This window comes from Pan paniscus, chromosome 4 (genome assembly GCF_029289425.2).
Source record: "Pan paniscus chromosome 4, NHGRI_mPanPan1-v2.0_pri, whole genome shotgun sequence".
Taxonomy (NCBI): domain Eukaryota; kingdom Metazoa; phylum Chordata; class Mammalia; order Primates; family Hominidae; genus Pan; species Pan paniscus.
Window position 1 is genome coordinate 58,410,570 of NC_073253.2, and position 18,333 is coordinate 58,428,902.

Here is an 18,333-nt window from a genome sequence, read left to right on the forward strand (position 1 = left end):
CTACTGCCCCGTCTGTCAGGAGGTGCTCAAAACGCCCGTGCGGACCGCGGCCTGTCAGCACGTTTTCTGTAGAAAATGTTTCCTGACTGCAATGAGGGAAAGCGGAGCACATTGTCCCCTGTGTCATGGAAATGTGACTAGAAGAGAGAGAGCATGCCCTGAACGGGCCTTAGACCTTGAAAATATAATGAGGAAGTTTTCTGGTAGCTGTAGATGCTGTGCAAAACAGATTAAGTTCTATCGCATGAGACATCATTACAAATCTTGTAAGAAGTATCAGGATGAATATGATGTTTCTTCTATCATTCCAAACTTTCAGATCTCTCAAGATTCAGTAGGGAACAGCAATAGGAGTGAAACATCCACATCTGATAACACAGAAACTTACCAAGAGAATACAAGTTCTTCTGGTCATCCTACTTTTAAGTGTCCCCTGTGTCAAGAATCAAATTTTACCAGAGAGCGTTTACTGGATCACTCTAACAGTAATCACCTATTTCAGATAGTTCCTGTGACATGTCCTATTTGTGTGTCTCTTCCTTGGGGAGATCCTAGCCAGATTACCAGAAATTTCGTTAGTCATCTAAATCAGAGACATCAGTTTGATTATGGAGAATTTGTGAATCTTCAGCTAGATGAAGAAACCCAATGTCAAACTGCTGTTGAAGAATCTTTTCAAGTTAACATCTGAAGGCTGTAGACATCTCTGCATCTTTGTACCTGCAAGTGCCATCTTTAAGGGGGAAACTACATGAAGTCACCGTTTTCAGTAACTTGATGTGTATATTAATAAAAGTAATTCAGTCATTTTAATTTTTGATTGAAAATAAAGGTAGGGCTTCTAAAAACTTCATCCTCTTGGTAAGTTAAAAAATGAAAGTTATGACATTAGCTTTAAAAGCGTAAAAAAGATGTTTCACTAATGTAATGGTGAAAGAGAATCCCTGTTGTACTTTATCTTTTTGTAATATTAAATATTCTTGAATTTTTCATTATGTTGCTTTTGAAATTTGGTACATTCCTCCCATTTACTTTATTATTGTACACATTTAACACACAGTAGCAAATTTTGAACGATGTGATTGATATAATCTAACAAATCTGAGCCAGTTATTAGAGTTGCAGAATAGAAACTTGAAGTGCTAAATGGAAAAATCCAAAGGAAAATTTTTAAATGCAGATTCTAGCTGAAAAATTCAACTATAAGAAAATTGTATTTATATAACATTTACTATTTGAGACTAGTAATAATTTTAATTCTTTAAAAAGTGAAAGCTTGTTGTAAATATATTTTCTTTTTGTTATTAGAAGGAAATACAAAGAGAAAAATTTATTTCTTTCATGGGCATTTGGTAATTTCAGTCTTTGACTGATTTGTAAGCCTAGAATATACTAAGCTGAATAGCAGCTCTTTGGCCTCAGAATTTTCAGTAGCCAGTATTTCTGATTAACTGAGTTGAAACTCTTATTAGAAACTTTCAGATGGTGATACTGTATTCTAGAAGATATAAATGAGAGGTTTGGCTTCATCTCAGTTTAGAAATTTATTCAAAGCTAAAGATGTATATGTATATATATATATACTTTTGTGTGTATATATACAGGTATGTGTGTATGCAGTTTGTCAGGTTATATATAAGAGTTTCTATAAGGATTTTTTAAATGGACAAGCAATAGGGGGTTGAAGTGTTTATCTGATTTGTTAAAATTTTGTATATAACCAGATTTTTAAAAAGTGATAGTCACAGTGCTAAGTGATCTAGTTGGCTGCTATTACACCTTAGAAATTGAGTTTACACACACACACAATTACCTGTTTGTATGGTGCTCATTTCTTATTCTCAGATATAATGTGTGACCGTGATATAGTGAGAAAGATTCTACCAACCACTGTTTCACTACTTTTTAGTCAAAATTGGGTATGTTCTTAGTATTCATTAGTGAGAATCATATTTTGTAGAAGGCCCAAATCACAGAATAAAGGACTAAGAGTGGATTCACTGACATTCCATACTAATGTACATTGTTTATGCTTTCTTTAAAATAACTAAAAGAACATAAAAGAGAATCTCAGTAGTTTTCTGCTAATATATACATATATTGTATAAAAAGGTATATTTTGGTTTTGTTCTACACTGAACATTTTTTTAACTTGGTTTAATAAAAATGTTAATTTTGGAAAAGGCGCGATGTTTTAGCCCAGTGTATTAAACCATATCCTGAATACAACTTATTAGTGTTTAATTGCTAAGGGTCATTTCAGATTTTAGCCACTATGGCATTAGGCTGTCGATTAATGGACACTGAGTCCATTAATTTATTCAATGCATATTGATTGAAGGCTAGCTTCGTGGCCAGTACCATGTTAGGTTCTAGGGATACAAAGATGAATAAGATAATTCCTGCCCTAAAGGGCTCAGAGTCTGATGATGAAGAAATAAACAAGTGGTTATAATACATCATGATAAGTACAATAATGGAGGTTTGGAATATGTTCCCTTTGAGCAAAGACGAGGGCCTTGTCTTAGATCTGCTCCATTGTAGATAAATGACTTGTCTGTTTACTCTTAGAGATGCAGAAAGGTCAGAAGTTACCTGGAATTACTCGTAGGTGCTGCTGCTTTTTTTTTTCTTTTCCAACTTGATATAGGGCAGTAGGAACCCAAGTAAGTACCAATGTTTATGACTTATTTGCGGGCAGTCCCACAATATCTAGAAGATTTAGATGGAACTGACAAAACTTTGATTCCTTATACCTGTGTTTTGCTGTTTGACAATCATTTAGAATATCCTTCTGTGCTGTGTGTGTTCCATTTGCCCTTCCAGATCTTTTCTCCACTCTGCTCTGTGCTTCTGGGAAATGAATTACATGGGCTACATCAACTGAGCCCTTCCTTTTTGGTTTCAGATTAGCTTTGCCCAGTGGGAGGGACATCAGAAAGGATCTCCCTAAAAGCTAGTTCCCTCTTGCTGGATTTGGTGTTGCCAAAGCTGTTCTGTGAGTAGTTCACAACTTGTATTCAATAATGGCCCTCTCTGCCAGCCATCTATAGTTACACATCTTTCTGGGTTCTAATAACCCTTCCCTAGCCCCTTTAGACCTGGAGATGATAATGGCTTCCTGACGTTGCTAACCTGGAGTTATACCACCATCTGTTGCTGTTTTCCCTAAACCCTGCCTCTATCTTTTGAAATGGTTCCTTCATTAAGTTTTCTTGAATACTTCATTTGAGTGTGCTGCTTTTCTTGGCAGGACCCTACTGATAATACCCATCTATGTCTAAAACAGATTTGAGGTAGCTTTCGTTTCTGCATTAAACACCAATTACAGTGTCCTTAATGGCAAATGCAAACAGGAGCCCATGGGCTGCCATCTTGGCTTTCTTGGGAGGGAGGGGGTTATGGTTCCCTCAGCATGCTCCAAATGTGGTATCATCATTATGCCAAATCAAAGTCAATGGGTATAGAGTAAAATCTGGCTGCAAAAACATTTGCAACCAATGCTAGATGGTTGTGGGGTCCCTGTTGCTTGTTTTAGCCCAGTAATTATCTCAAATACTGATGCCATTTCTTATTACCATAATGCTGACATCATTTTACCCCTTAAGGATACTCCTAAGGAGCGGTCCCTTTGTTAAGCCTCAATCTGGGTCCCTTCCTCAAAGGGGGAAAAAACAAGTATTTTGGGAAGATTCTCACTTGCTAAATAGTTTCCAGCATTTTGTGCCTTCCCTTTTCTCGTAACATTTATTTGTTCATTCACTCATGTTCAGTACACATTTGTTAACTGTATCATAGGTGCTGGGCAGTGTGTTAGGCACTGAAGATAAAAATAAGTAAACAAATAGGACACGGTGCCTATCCTGACCACTTGCTGTTTCTTCTATTTAACTTTTTTTTTTTTTTTTTTTTGAGATGGAATCTGGCTCTGTCGCCCAGGCTGGAGTACAGTGGCCCGATCTTGGCTCACTGCAAGCTCTGCCTCCTGGGTTCACGCCATTCTCCTGCCTCAGCCTCCCAAGTAGCTGGGACTACAGACGTGTGCCACCATGCCCAGCTAATTTTTTGTATTTTTAGTAGAGACGGGGTTTCACCGTGTTAGCTAGGATGGTCTCGATCTCCTGACCTCGTGATCCACCCACCTCAGCCTCCCAAAGTGCTGGGATTACAGGCGTGAGCCACCGTGCCCAGCCTCTTCTATTTAACTTCTATTAGGAAACTTATTTTGCTTCTGATGAAAGTTTTCTTGTTTTTCTGTTTGTTGTTGTTGTTGTTGTTGTTTTTCTCTATTCTAGTCACAGAGAGGGAAGGAATCTCAAAAAACGAACAAAAATTTGTCAAACTGGCATATTCTTGGGTCAGTCTAGAATCCTATTGCAAGGCTTTTTCTTTCTTTAAATGGGTAGTTAGGAACAAAAGCAGAGGCTTGGAAGAAATTGCTGCTATTTGGCTCTAGTTGGTTTTATTCAGCTGAGTTTTAGCTTAAATTTACCTTACTTGGAATAAAATATAGAAATGTTCAGAAAACTTTCCCCTTATAGATTTTATGAAATGTAAATTCTTCCTTTATATTCTCTTTGAATTACATCCTTTGGAAACTCAAGAATGTGCTATGGATCTTTGTTAATCTCTTTCTCATTTAGTCATTTTTGGCTGAGCTCTACCAAACTTTCCAATGTGTTACTCAGTTTGGGGAATTATTCTGATTCTTTTGGTTAAGAAATTTAAGGTTAAAATTGTCAATGTTTGCCTATTTAAAAAAAAAAAAAAGTTGGCAGCAAAAGTCACTAAACTCCCAGATTTTGAGTGAACTGATTAACATGTAATTTCAGTTTTTATGGAAAGAAATTTGGAATGTTGTCTACTTCCTCCTAATTTAGGTGCCTTAATTCAACATTTGAAATGGAAACATACAGTCTGTACAATCAGCTAATTAGGGATTATAGAGATACTGTCTTGTCTCTTCTTTTCAAAAAAAAAAAGCATTTGCCATCCAGAGATTATGAATAGTGGTTACAGGTAGCATTCTCATCTTTCTATCCTTCTTTCTCCTTTTACCTTCTTTTTCATTGTCATTCCTTCCTCCCCACTGTACTTCCCTTCCTTCTGCTCATCTGCCCTTCAGTCTTCTTGATGTTTAGGTTTAATGTGCAAATGGTTTAGGTAGGTTGCCTTTTTACTCAACTGAAACTAGTCAAAAATTGGGGGCCAGGCATGGTGGCTCATGCCTGTAATCCCAGCACTTTGGGGGACTGAGGTGGGAGGATCTCTTGAGCCCCAGAGTTCAAGACCAGCCTGGGCAACATCGTGAGACCCCATTTCTATTTTTTTAAACAAACAAAAATTATAAAATTGGGAAAGACTTGTTCCTTATAAGCTATGAAAAACTAGTCTATGTTTTTCTTTAAAATGTTAGGCAGCATAGTCTAGTGATGGACTGTGGATTCAAATTTTAGCTCCTCCATTGAACTCTGTGACCTTGGGAAAGTTTTCTCTTTGTGCCTGTATTCTTTAGCTATATAATGAAAGTACCTATGGTTATCTTAAATGAGACTTAAATGAATCAATATGTAAAGTGCCTTGCACTTAATATGCATGATGTATGTTTGTCAAGTAAAATAATTCTCTATAATCCTACTACCTGTAACATAATAATTATATTAGTAGAAATAACATCAACTAGTTTTGTATTAGGGACAAAAACACAAACTTTAAAATGTTTCTCATGAGTACTCATGGAATGCTTTTGAAACTTAGTGTTTTATTAGTCATGTGTGAAAGCCACATACGTGATTTCTAAGTAGTGGTAATTCCAGCCATGGTGAAAATTGATCTGTGTAGGTCTGTGGTGGAGTGTAATTAAACAAATGGAAAAACTGTTATTTTATACAGTGATAAGTCCTGAATTTCAGCTTACTCCAGAAAGTGGAGTTAGCTACACTCTAGTCACCTTTTTATTGCTGAGGTCTTGGGAATGATTACTCCACTTATAAAAAAGTAGAGTTAATATTCCTAAAACTTTTTTTTGCGGGGGGACGTAGTTTCACTCTTGTCGCCCAGGCTGGAGTGCAACGGCATGATCTTGGCTCACTGCAACCTCTGCCTCCTAGGTACAAGCGATTCTCCTGCCTCAACCTCCTGAGTAGCTGGGATTACAGGTGCCCACCACCACGTTGGGCTAATTTTTGTATTTTTAGTAGAGATGGGGTTTCACCATGTTGGCCAGGCTAGTCTGAAGCTCCTGACCTCAGGTGATTCACCCGTCTTGGCTCCCAAAGTGCTGGGATTACAGGCATGAGCCACTGCACCTGGCCCAATATTCCCAAAACTTTTGAATGACCTTAATTATACATCCTCATTTGTATAAATTCTGTTATTTGAATTGCTCTTGGCGATTAAACAGGCAGCAAGGAAAAACCGTTGTGTAATACTTCTTTATATCCTCTCTCCCTAAACCAAGCTTGTCCGATCCATGGCCCACAGGCTGCATGCAGCCCAGGATGGCTTTGAATACGGTCCAACACAAATTTGTAAACTTTCTTAAAACATTGTAAGATTTTTTTGCAATTTTTTTTTAAGCTCATTGGCTATTGTTAGTGTTAGTGTGTTTTATGTGTGCCCCAAGACAATTCTTCTTCGAGTGTACTCCAGGGAAGCCAAAAGATTGGACACTGCTGCGTCTAAACTCTTTTTCAAACATTGTGACATATGTTAAATGCAAATTGTTTTTAAAGTTGTGTGAGCACAATGTTATTTTAAAGTATTTGACATTGCATCATTTTTTATTTATTTATTAAGCACACATTATTTGCTGTAATACAATGCTAGGAGCTGCAAATACCAGTGCAAAAAAATCAGATCTCCATACCAGTGTATGTAAGACAATTACAGATGTTTGTAAAGGCTATGACAGAATTAAAGCAAGATTATAAGAAAGTTAGACTTTTGGGGATAGCAGTCTCAATGAAGGCTCTCTAAAGGGGGAATATTTGAATTGAGAGGTATTGGACTTGAGATTTAAGGAACAAAATGAGTTGGCCGTGGGGGAGCTGGGGGAAAATTCCAAGCATAGGGAGGAGCAGGTGTTGAGGGCAAAAGAAGAAAAGGGCATTTTGTCACAGAAAAGAGGCCAGTGTGGCTGGAATATGGTATGTATCAATGGTATTTTTAATAGTGAATTTTGTAACTTTTATTTCTAAATGCCAGAATGGATAAAAATAATAATTGACATTTATTTAGTGCTCTCTAGGCTTGGTACAGCCAGTGCAGTCTCTCAACAACTCTCTTAGGAGCTTGGTCATCTGCTTTCTGTAGATGACGGAAGTGAGGCCTGGGGAAGTTGGGAAACTCACCCAAGGCAACCTGGCTAACAATGGTATAGTCAGGAATTGGGAAGTGCATTTTTGAGGATTATAACTTTTGAATGCAGATTAACTAGTGTGTATTTGGGAAAGGTTGTAATAAATGGAGAGGGTGAAGTGGGGATGGTTGATGAGTACAAAAAATAGGTAGAATGAATAAGATCTAGTATTTGATAGTACAGCAGAGTGATTATAGTCAATAATAATTTAATTGTACATTTAAAAATAACTAAAACAGTATAATTGGATTGTTCGTAACACAAAGAATAAATGGTTGAGGTGACAGATACCCCATTTACCCTGATGTAATGATTATAAATTATATGCCTCTATCAAGATATCCCATGTGCCCCATATATATGTATATTTACTATGTACCCACAAAAATTAAAAGTAAAAAAAAAATGGAGAGGGTGAGAAAGGCAAGAATGTGGGAATTCATTGTCTATAAAAACAATGATTATTGGGCTTGGTGTGGTGGGTCATGCCTATAATCCCAGCACTTTGGGAGGCCAAGGTGGGTGGATCACGAGGTCAGGAGATCGAGACCATCCTGGTTAACACGCTGAAACCCCGTCTGTACTAAAAATACAAAAAATTAGCTGGGCGTGGTGGCGGGCGCCTGTAGTCCCAGCTACTCGGGAGGCTGAGGCAGGAGAATGGCGTGAACCCAGGAGGTGGAGCTTGCAGTGAGCCGAGATTGCGCCACTCCAGCCTGGACGACAGAGTGAGACTCCGTCTCAAAAACAAAACAAAACAAAACAAAATGATTATTTTAGATGGCTTAAATATTTTGTAACTATTTTAGTTTTATGTTTAACTAGTTATGATGTAGTTTCAGAGTCAGTTTCTGCTTACCATTTTGAGTATATCTGCTGTCTAAAAGAGGCACTTTAAAGTTGGGAGGAGTGGCTTACACCTGTAATCCCAGCACATTGGGAGGCCGAGGCAGGAGGATTGCTTGAGGTCAGAAGTTGCAGGTTGCAGTGAGCTGTGATTGTGCCACTGCACTTCCAGCCTGGGCGACAGAGCGAGACTCTGTATCTGTAAAAGCAAACAAAAAGAAGAGGCACTTTAATATTTCATATCTCAGACTCCCAATAACTATTAAGCATTAGCAATGAGGCTATATCATACTGGAAGATGTAACTAATTTCCCCTATTCAGTAACATGCTCACAGACTTTTTCTTCAAATAGCGTTGTTATAGGCATTCCTTTCAGGTTTTCACAGGAAAGGAAGATCTTTGTCTCTCCCTGTGTTTTAGATGAATCGTGTATGGAGTTCAGAGTGACCTTTGGTAATGCATTCTAGCAGATATAGTTAGAACCTCGTGATTTAGTCCTCAGTTGTCACTGCTTGGAAATGTTTCCTGAGTCTTTTTCAGGGTGGGGTGTCCAGGAAAATGACATATAGGAAACGTGTAGCGGATGAGCCCTTCAGTTAATTGGCAGCTTGTCAAGGCAGATTCTGCCTTGCCTTTTGGTTCATTTGCGTCAGCAGTAGGAGAGATGGGTTTGCTGCTTGGTGCTGGAGAGGTAAATGAGTAGAGAAGAAAGCTATTATCTATTGAATGCCTAGTATATGCGTTTGGTAAATGTTTCACATGAACTCATGTGATCATCACAAAACTCTGAGGTACATAGTATTAGCCTCATTTTATGCCCTACCTACCACTGGAGATACCAAAAATAGGTATGCATTTTTCGATCAAGGGAAAAATATAACCCATGGATTTTTACTAGCTTATTACTTATGGTAGAAGACAGACTCATGGGAAAAATGATAAAACTGTATAATGTTATCGAGTGCCTGTTAGCACTGAGATTACTAAGAATGAGTGAGACAAGGTCTCCATCCTCAAAAGGTACACAGAGCTTTGGAAGGTGAGATAGGCAGGTATTTTAATCAAGTTTTTTGTTTTTTGTTTTTTTTTTTTTGAGACAGAGTCTCACTCTGTTGCCCAGGCTGAGTGCAGTAGCATGATCACAGCTCACTGCAGCCTTGACCTCCCAGACTCAAGTAATTTTCCCACCTCAGCCTCCACGAGTGGCAAGGACTGCAGGTGTGCACCACCATGCCTGGCTAATTTTTTTTTTTTTTTTTTTTTTGAGACAGAGTCTTGCTCTGTCACCCAGGCTGGTGTGCAGTGGCGCAATCTCGGCTCACTGCAAGTCTGCCACCTGGATTCCAGCGATCTTCCTGCCTTAGCCCCCCGAGTAGCTGGGATTACAGGTGTGCGCCACCACGCCTGGCTAATTTTTGTATTTTTAGTAGAGACAGAGTTTCACCATGTTGGCCAGACTGGTCTCGAACTCCTGACCTCAAGTGATTTGCCCACCTCAGCCTCCCAGAATGCTGAGATTACAGGCATGAGCCACCGCCCCCAGCTCTGGCTAATTTTTGATTTTTTGGTAGAGATGAGGTCTCACTCTGTTGCCCAGGTTGGTCTGGAACTCCTGGACTCGAGTGATCCTACTGCGTCAGCTTCCTGAAGTGCTGGGATTACAGGTGTGAGCCATTGTACTGGGCCAGAAGTCTGTCTTTATTTCAGAACAATTTCCCCTGAAACCATTGCAGTTGCTGTACAGCAGAGATAATGTAAACTTTTGGGCACATTACTTTTGGCTACTGCTGAATTCTGAAATAATTCCTGTAGATAGTTCAGAAGGATATGAGTCTATCCACATTAATAGGTGAAAACACTCTAATATTGGTACTTAGGAAGTGTATCGCCATTCAAATACTTGTTATATGAATGACTGGGCAATAAACTTGAGTCAACCATTCTTCCAGGGTTTAAAGTCTAGCTCCATCTATTACTATTGTGTTACTTTGGGCAGGTCACCTCAACTCTTTGAGTTCGTCATCTAATGAGGAAAGAGATGATGCTAATAGTGCCTTTCTCATAGTGCTGTGAAATTAGATGAGATAATGCATGAGACAATGTATGTGAAGTGGTTAACATAGTCCTGGCCTGCAGTAGGCACTCAAATATTTTTGCTGTTTTTGTTATTATCATTATTAAGCTAATAAGCCAATTTGGTACCACTGACACAGTCTGCTATTTAAATGTGATTTCATGTGTTGGTGACTTTTTATTTGTTTGTTTAATTTGTCCTAGCTGCAGTTTAAACACCATTGAAGTCAGAACCTGGTTTGTATTTCAGTTCCTGGTGCCCAGATCATGATGGGAAATGTTTTGATTACTTCTAACCTATTTCTTTCTGGAATCAGATACCTCAGATCTTTTGATTGTACTTCTAGGTGAACAGTATTCCCACAGCTCATAGGCAAGGTACCTAAATGAAGTTCTTGGTTGGAGAGAGAAGAGCAAACTAGAAATATGAATAAATAAAGATGTGTGTGAGGTGAGAATGGCATGGTTTGGATAGTAATAACTTCTCTTAGTCCTCAGCTCCTAAAACATGAAGATTTTATTTCTTGAATATAAACTTGTCAAGAGCTAACTTAAAGTACAGGTTGAATGAGTTAAACATTGCCACTTCTCATCATAACTTCTTTTGATGAATAATTTATTCTTTATTTTTTCTGTAGAGTTTAAGAAATAGATGTATGTAATGATTACAGTCATTTATAGTATTCTGGGGTTGTCCTAATTTTAGGTAACTGTCTTCAGAAAGGTAACTTGTTAAATAGATGACTAAATGTAATTAAAATTCATACTTTTATACTTTTTTCTTTTTCTTTTTTTTTTTTGAGACAGAATTTTGCTCTTGTCCAGGCTGGAGTGCAATGGTGCGATCTTGGCTCACTGCAACCGCCAGCTCCCTGGTTCAAGTGATTCTCTTGCCTCGGCCTCCTGAGTAGCTGGGATTACAGGTGCTCACCACCATGCCCAGCTAATTGTTTGGATTTTTAGTAGGGATGGGGTTTCACCATGTGGGCCAGGGTGGTCTTGAACTCCTGACCTCAGGTGATCCACCCACCTTGGCCTCCCGAAGTGCTGGGATTACAGGTGTGAGCCACCATGCCTGGCCACTTTTTTCTTAAAATTTTTAAAAAACACACTTTTAAGAGAATATCTCTATTTGATCTAGAAAGTATCACTAGCATAGTTATGCAGTGTAGCAGAGGCAAGTGACATTTGTTGTATTTTACTATTTTTCAAAGGGCATGGATAAGAGAAAGGAGTTTTAAATGTGCTCCTTTTCAACTATTGTCTCTGCCTAGCCCAGTAGCCACTTGGAGAAAAGGTTTCTTAAATTGTGATGTTATCAAAACTTGTTGGGCAGGTTATGGATAATGTTCAACTTTATGGCTAGTGTGGATATCTATATTAAAATTTACTTTATGTCCCACAGTATGAATGCAGTTCTCAGTGTTGCCATTGAATATAATTATTAACCAAATCTGAAAACCAGTAATTACCCTCTGAAGTTTTTTTATGGATTTCCCCCCTTTCCTCAGGATTTGACATTGTAAATGATTTTTTAGTGAGTGGCAATTAGTTTGAACCCTTTATTTAAAGACTTCAAAGTGTAATCTAGTAGTAAAAACAGTTGGTTTGGAAGTCAGATTCCGGTCTTGCCTCTGTTATTCTCTGTGATCTCATGGACAAGATCCCATGGCTGCTTCATTTACTGATTGTAAATTATAATGAGAATGATGTATTCCTTGTTTATCTCTCAGGATCATAGTGGTAAATGAACCTCAGTTATTAAGGAGAGTCATCTTGCAGCAGTTGACACCAATGGATTCAGGTAGTAAGACAAGGAGCACATGGTATATAAGGGGCTATTTTGAGCAACTGCAGTGGACTTGTGGGAGATCAATTATAAACTTAGCCTGGCTAAGAAAGCGGTGAGTGTTACTGTCAGCATAAAATAGGAAAAAGTTGAAGACTGAAGTATTTAGAAAGTAGTAATATAGGAAAATGATCCCTGACACAAAGTAGTGTAGGCCTCCTGCCTGGCTTTGGTTACATATGTTTCTTCTGGTAAAAGAGGAGGCAAAGATGAGAGTAGGAAAAGGAAAATTAAAAAATGAAAAAAGGCCGGGCGCAGTCTCTCATGCCTGTAACCCCAGCACTTTGGGAGGCTGAGGCCCCAGCTGGGTGTCAATTTTTTTTTTCTTATCAACATTATAATGAAATGAGGTTTTTTCAAGGACCTGCTGTATGAGACTAACCCAGAGTAATTTTTCAAATTACCTGATTTAATGAATCAGAATTTCTAAGAAATAGCTGGATAATCTACATACTTAACAAGCATCTCAGCTGATTCTTCTCATTAGGGAGATTTGGGAAATTTCTAGATGAGTGCTTCTCTAGAGTTAATGTGCATAGGAATCACCTGGGATCTTGTTTATAATGCAGTCTTAGGGCTGGGTGCGGTGGCCCATGACTGTAATCCCAGCACTCTGGGAGGCCGAGGCAGGCGGATCACGAGATCAGTAGTCTGACCAACATGGTGAAACCCTATCTCTACTAAAACTACAAAATTAGCTGGGTGTGGTGGCTCATGCCTGTAATCCCAGCTGCTCAGGAGGCTGAGGCAGGAGAATGACTTGTACTGGGAGGCAGAGGTTGCGGTGAGCCGAGATTGCGCCACTGCACTCCAGGCTGGGCAACTAGAGTGAAACAATGTCTCAACAACAAAAAAGAAAAAAGTAAATATTGCTGGTAGCTCTGTTTTTGCCTTTCAGGAGCACTTCTGAAGAGAATGAGGCTTTTTTGAGAGGAAAGAGGATTAATCATGAGGACATGCTTTGGAAGGCCAGAGTTTGCTGTCCCGTAAAGAGATTGTGGTAGAGATTTTATTTTCAGTTGGATTAAGTCTAGAATCACATTGATAGTGATTTACACTGCCTGAAGTAGGGAATTTGCTCTTTAGGTTGGTCAATTAATTAGGTCCGTATTCTAGATTTGCTAGAAAAAGGAGCAACTCACTTGAAGAGCTTTGTGGTGGTTGCTCTTATTTCATGTCCTCACATGTTTCATGATTAAGGATGAAAATTGGGCCTGGTGTTGTAGCTCACACCTGTATTCCCAGCACTTTGGGAGGCAGGGGTGGGCAGGTCGCTTGAGCCCAGGAGTTCAAGACCAGCCTGGGCAACATGGCAAAACCTTGTTTCTACCCAAAAAAACAAAACAAAACAAAATTAACTGGGCTTGGTGGTGCAGGCCTGTAGTCCCCAGCTAACTTGGGGGTTGAGGTGGATCACCTGAGCCTGGGAAGGTCAAGGCTGCAATGAGCTGTGATTGCACCACTATACTCTAGCCTGGGTGACAGAGTGAGATAGGGTCTTGAAAAAAGTAAAAAAAGAAATATTTGATTTGAAAGATAGCGTAATTTGGTTGAATATTTTGTAAATTAAAGTTGTAGTAAAAGCAGAGGAGTTTGAAATTTTGGACTGTCAAATAGAATTGTAGCAGAAGTGTTATAGTTGCTATGAGGCTAGCCATAGACATATTTTAGTGAATTATCTGACTTATAGTGAATTATAGGAGACTTTAGTGAATTATATGAGATAAAGACATATTAATACTTTCTTCAATAAAGAATGTAAATGGATACTATTTGAATGGGCTACCATTATGTTTGTGTAAGCTATAATTACCCAAAATAACAGGGAAACAGTGTTGTACCTTTTAAAAGAGCTTAGAATGCTAGGATGATTCTTACCTTGCAATTTCAACTGCAGATTTTGTATTTTATTAAGACACGAAACAAATTTCCATTCATTTTTACTAATATATAGATATTTTGCAGAATTCTTTTGTGTTCATGGGATACATAAAGTTTGAGTATGGACATTGGAAGCATACAGGTCTGAGTTTGAATCTCAGTTCTGTCACCTATTGCTTGGGTAACTCACCTGAGTTCACAGCTTTAGTTTCTTTATCTGAAAAGGACTGTGTCTTAATCTGTATGTTCTCCTTGGCATGTGGCCCACTGACCGTTACATAGTGGGCATTTGTTTATTCCACAAATGTCTGTTGCTCATATACTGTGTGCCAAGCACTGTCTTAGGTAATAGAGATACAAGTAATCATACAAATAAATATGAAAAATGAACCAATAAGTATTGTGAAGGAGAAGTATGGGTGCTATGATAGTTTATAATAAGGGGTCTAAAAAAAAAGGAGAATGAGGTAGCTTTTAAAAATGATTACTTTGGCTGCAGGGTAGAATCATAGATTAGAGCTAAGAAATAATGGATTTAGGGAGATCAGTTAGGAAACTGCTGTAACAGTCCAAGTGAGGCAGACAGTGAGACTAAAGAGGTGGTGGTGATGGTGGTAGAAATGGAGAAAAGTAGATACATTTCAGAGGTATTTGGGAAGTAAAGGATATCTGTCTTGGTGACATGTTGAAGGTGTAGGGTAGGAGAGAGAGAAATGTCAAGAATAGTTCTGAAGCTTCTGGCTTGTATAATTGAACAGATGTTGGTTCCTGCCAGTTACTGAGGTGGAGTGTGCTAGATGAGAACCTGGTTTGATAGGAAGGGGGATGGGGAGGAGATAGTTTGGTTTGGGGCATGTAAGTTTAAGATGCTTTTGAAATATTTAAGTGGAAGTACCAAGTTCTTGTTTGGATAATGGTTCTAGAGCTCAGAGGAATGGTCAGACTTTTGAGAATTGTTGGCATATTCGTGGTAATTGAAGCCATGAGAATTGATGAAATTTCAGGAAGAAGTTATAAAATGAAAAGGAAGAAGACTTTGTACTGAGCTTTGAGAAACACTGACTTTTCAGATTGGTTGGAGGGAATTAAGACCACCAAGACTGAGAAGCAATTCCTTAAAAGCTAGGAGAGTGTTTCTGGGAAGCCAAGTGGAGAGAGTGGTAACGATCTACTTTGTTCTGAAGGGTCAAACAAGATAAAGACTGGAGAGTGTCCACTGGGTTTAGTTACACAAAGATCATTTATAACCTTATGTAAAGCCATTTCAGTGGTGAGTTGGAAGCTGAAAGAGATGGATATTGCCGGGTATAGATTATTCTTTGAAAAAGTTGGATTGAGGAAGAAGGGAGAATGTGGTAGCTTAAGGGAGAAGACACTCAAATATTGGCTGAGTGAATACATGTGCAACATGAACCTCCTTTAGAAAATAACAAGCACAGGCTAGCAGGATCATCTCTGAGGAGGATGGGAGGAGGACCTGTTAGGGATATCAGCTGAAACATGAATAGTCTGGGATCATAGTTTTTTGTGTTTCCTATGATGTGCCAGATGAAGGAAGAAGAATCTTGCCAGAAGGAGAAATGTCATTTTTAGAACAATGGTATAGGAATCGTTGACCACCCTTACAGAACCCTCATTGCTGAGAATTTGATATATTGTTTTCCAACTATCACCAAGTATAGTGGAAAGAGTCTGGGATTGGAGCCTGGTAATCCTGCTTTGCTATTTTCTTGTGTTAGGTCGCACAGTTGATTATTTAGTCCTAAAGAGCTTCAATTTCTTCATTTGTATAATGGAGCGAATACTGTCTACTTCACGGATTTGTTAGGATTAAATGACAATCTGTGTATATAAAGTAGCAGGTATTTAGTAGGCACTCAATAAGCTGATGTCTACCTGTTTTCTTGCTTCTCATGGTAACAGTTGTTTATTGTGTAGTTTCAGCATTGTAAGTTTGCTCTTAGCCTCAAAGGAATAATTTGTGGGAATCCTTCCTTCTTCATCTTATCTTTTGTGTAAAATAACTTGAGTGATACAAGCATACATTTCTGGGGAAATGGAAATATGATTTGCTACTGCAATAATAACCAATAAATAAATATTTTGCCAGACGTTTTTGGCATGTATGCCTTATATTTGTGTGCCTTTTAAAAAAAAGCGTGTGTGTTTTAAACAAAGCTTACTAATTTAGATATGCCAATTTGGTAACTTCCTGCCAGAGTAAGAGTTTTTATGTTTTCCTTCTGAGACACACCTTAGTATAACTTTATTTTAGTTTCTGGGCCATTGCCATTTGGCATAACTTCAAACTAGATGTGATGGACCCACATAAATACTTTAAAGATTAAAAATTTTTTTTTATGGTGGGGGGATATGAACTTTCAAAACCAGCTGAGGTGTCAGGTCTGGATTTTATTTGGTTGTTTAATTTTTTTTTTTTTTTGAGACCAGGTCTTCCTCACTCTGTTGTTCAGGGTGGAGTGCAGTGGTGTGATCACAGCTAACTGCAGCCTTGACCTCCAGGGCTCAATTTGATCCTCCCACCTCAGCCTCCTGAGTAGCTGGGATTACAGGTGCATGCCACCACACCTGACTAATTTTTATACTTGTTTATTTTGTAGAGATGGGGTTTTGTTATGTTGTCTAGGCAGGTCTTGCACTCCTGGGCTCAAGCAATCTGCCTGTCTTGGCCTACCAAAGTGCTGGGATTATAGGCATGAGCCATGTGCCTGGCCATTTAAAATTTTTTGTTTGTATTTTTGATTTTCGAATTTTTTTCTACACATATTTTGAACACTGAGATAACTAATTGTATACCAAAATGACTGAAATGAAGTCAGTCTGATTTCCATAAGTTTGATTGCTAAAGCAGTCTCCTTAAAGGTGTTAAAATGTGCTCTCAATCCCCACCCTACACAACATCTGTCTCCCAGGCTGAAGTGCAGTGGCACAAACATGGCTCACTGTAGCCTTGACCTCCTATGTTTAAGCATTCCTCACACTTCAGCCTCCTGAGTAGCTGGAACCACAGATGTGCGCTGCCATGCTTGGCTAATTTTTAAAATTTTTGTCGAGTCCTGGTCTCACTGTGTTGTCCAGGCTGGGCTCAGGAGATCCTCTCACCTCTGCCTCCCAAAGTGCTAGGATTACAGGCATTAGCCACCACTCCTAGCCTATGTATGAACCTTTACAGAAGTTGATTACCCTAGAATTTTTATAAGAGCATTAGAATTTGCCAGCTTTCTTCAAGAGTTAATATAGGCCGGGCGCAGTGGCTCATGCCTGTAATCCCAGCACTTTGGGAGGCCAAGGCGGGCGGATCACCTGGGGTTAGGAGTTCGAGACCAGCCTGGACAACATGGTGAAACCCTGTCTCTACTAAAAAAAGAAAAAAAATACAAAAATTAGCCAGGTGTGGTGGTACCTGCCTGTAGTCCCAGATACCCTGGAAGCTGAGGCAGGAGAATCGCTTGAACCCTGGAGGCAGAGGTTGCAGTTAGCTGAGATCATGCCACTGTACCTCCAGCATGGGCGACAAAGCAAGACTCTGTCTCAAAAAAAAAAAAAAAAAAAAAAAGGAGTCGTTATAGTAGTAATACTATAGTAAACACATACTTGGTATTCTTTGGAATATGGGCCTTACTATGGAATAGGAGAAATTATTTCTTTCCCAGTTACTAATAAGGGAGACTTCATTGGTTAAGGGAATTTTGTGGGTAGAATTGCTAAGACTAGAAATCTCATTGTTGGTTCAAAGAGAGAAATAAGTTAACCACGTGTTCTCACCTGAATATAGGATGCTTTGTTTTACAAGCTTAAATAATACCCGGACAAAACTCTACAGGTCACAAGTTCTTTAAAGACTTAATAAACTCTGTAGAAACTGTACTTCAAAGGGGAACCTTCTCCTTGATTCACTATCCTGCCTTGTCTTCTGAAATTTATTGGTTTTTGACAAGCGTTTGAAGAAAGACCACTAAAATACAGTGTTGTTAATATTTGGTGAAATGTTCTTGTACATACATCTGTTACAGATTTTCCAAGTTAAAAATTACTTTTCCATTAGAGGAGCTCCCCATACCTTGTTTCTTTCCCCAAAGGGGTGTGTGTGTGTGTGTGTGTGTGTGTAGTTTATAATGTATTTTACTCTTTTGACTTTGGAAATACATAGTGTTTCATTGTATAGATTTGGCACAATCCACTTTTTAACTCTAATTTTTAGACGTTTGAACCTTGGATGATATGGAATACTGTCATTAGTAAGTTCTATGTTAGCTTTTTTTCTTTCTTTCTTTTTTATTTTTTTTTTTGAGACAGTCTTGC

At 38.7% G+C, this 18,333-nt stretch overlaps 2 protein-coding genes across 3 annotated transcripts in view; both read left to right on the top strand.

The window, feature by feature from the left end:
- PLPP1 (phospholipid phosphatase 1) overlaps positions 1-18,333 on the top strand; it is a 110,052-nt gene that overhangs the window by 4,225 nt on the left and 87,494 nt on the right. The gene's annotated exons all lie outside the window — the stretch shown is intronic.
- Positions 1-18,333, top strand: part of LOC100987409 (E3 ubiquitin-protein ligase RNF138-like) — a 42,483-nt gene that overhangs the window by 2,832 nt on the left and 21,318 nt on the right. Inside the window, 1 exon segment of the mRNA XM_063604467.1 lies at positions 1-18,333. This exon segment is cut by the window's right edge and continues 21,318 nt beyond it. Within this exon segment, the coding sequence (XP_063460537.1) occupies positions 1-691 (691 nt within the window). The 3' untranslated portion in view covers positions 692-18,333.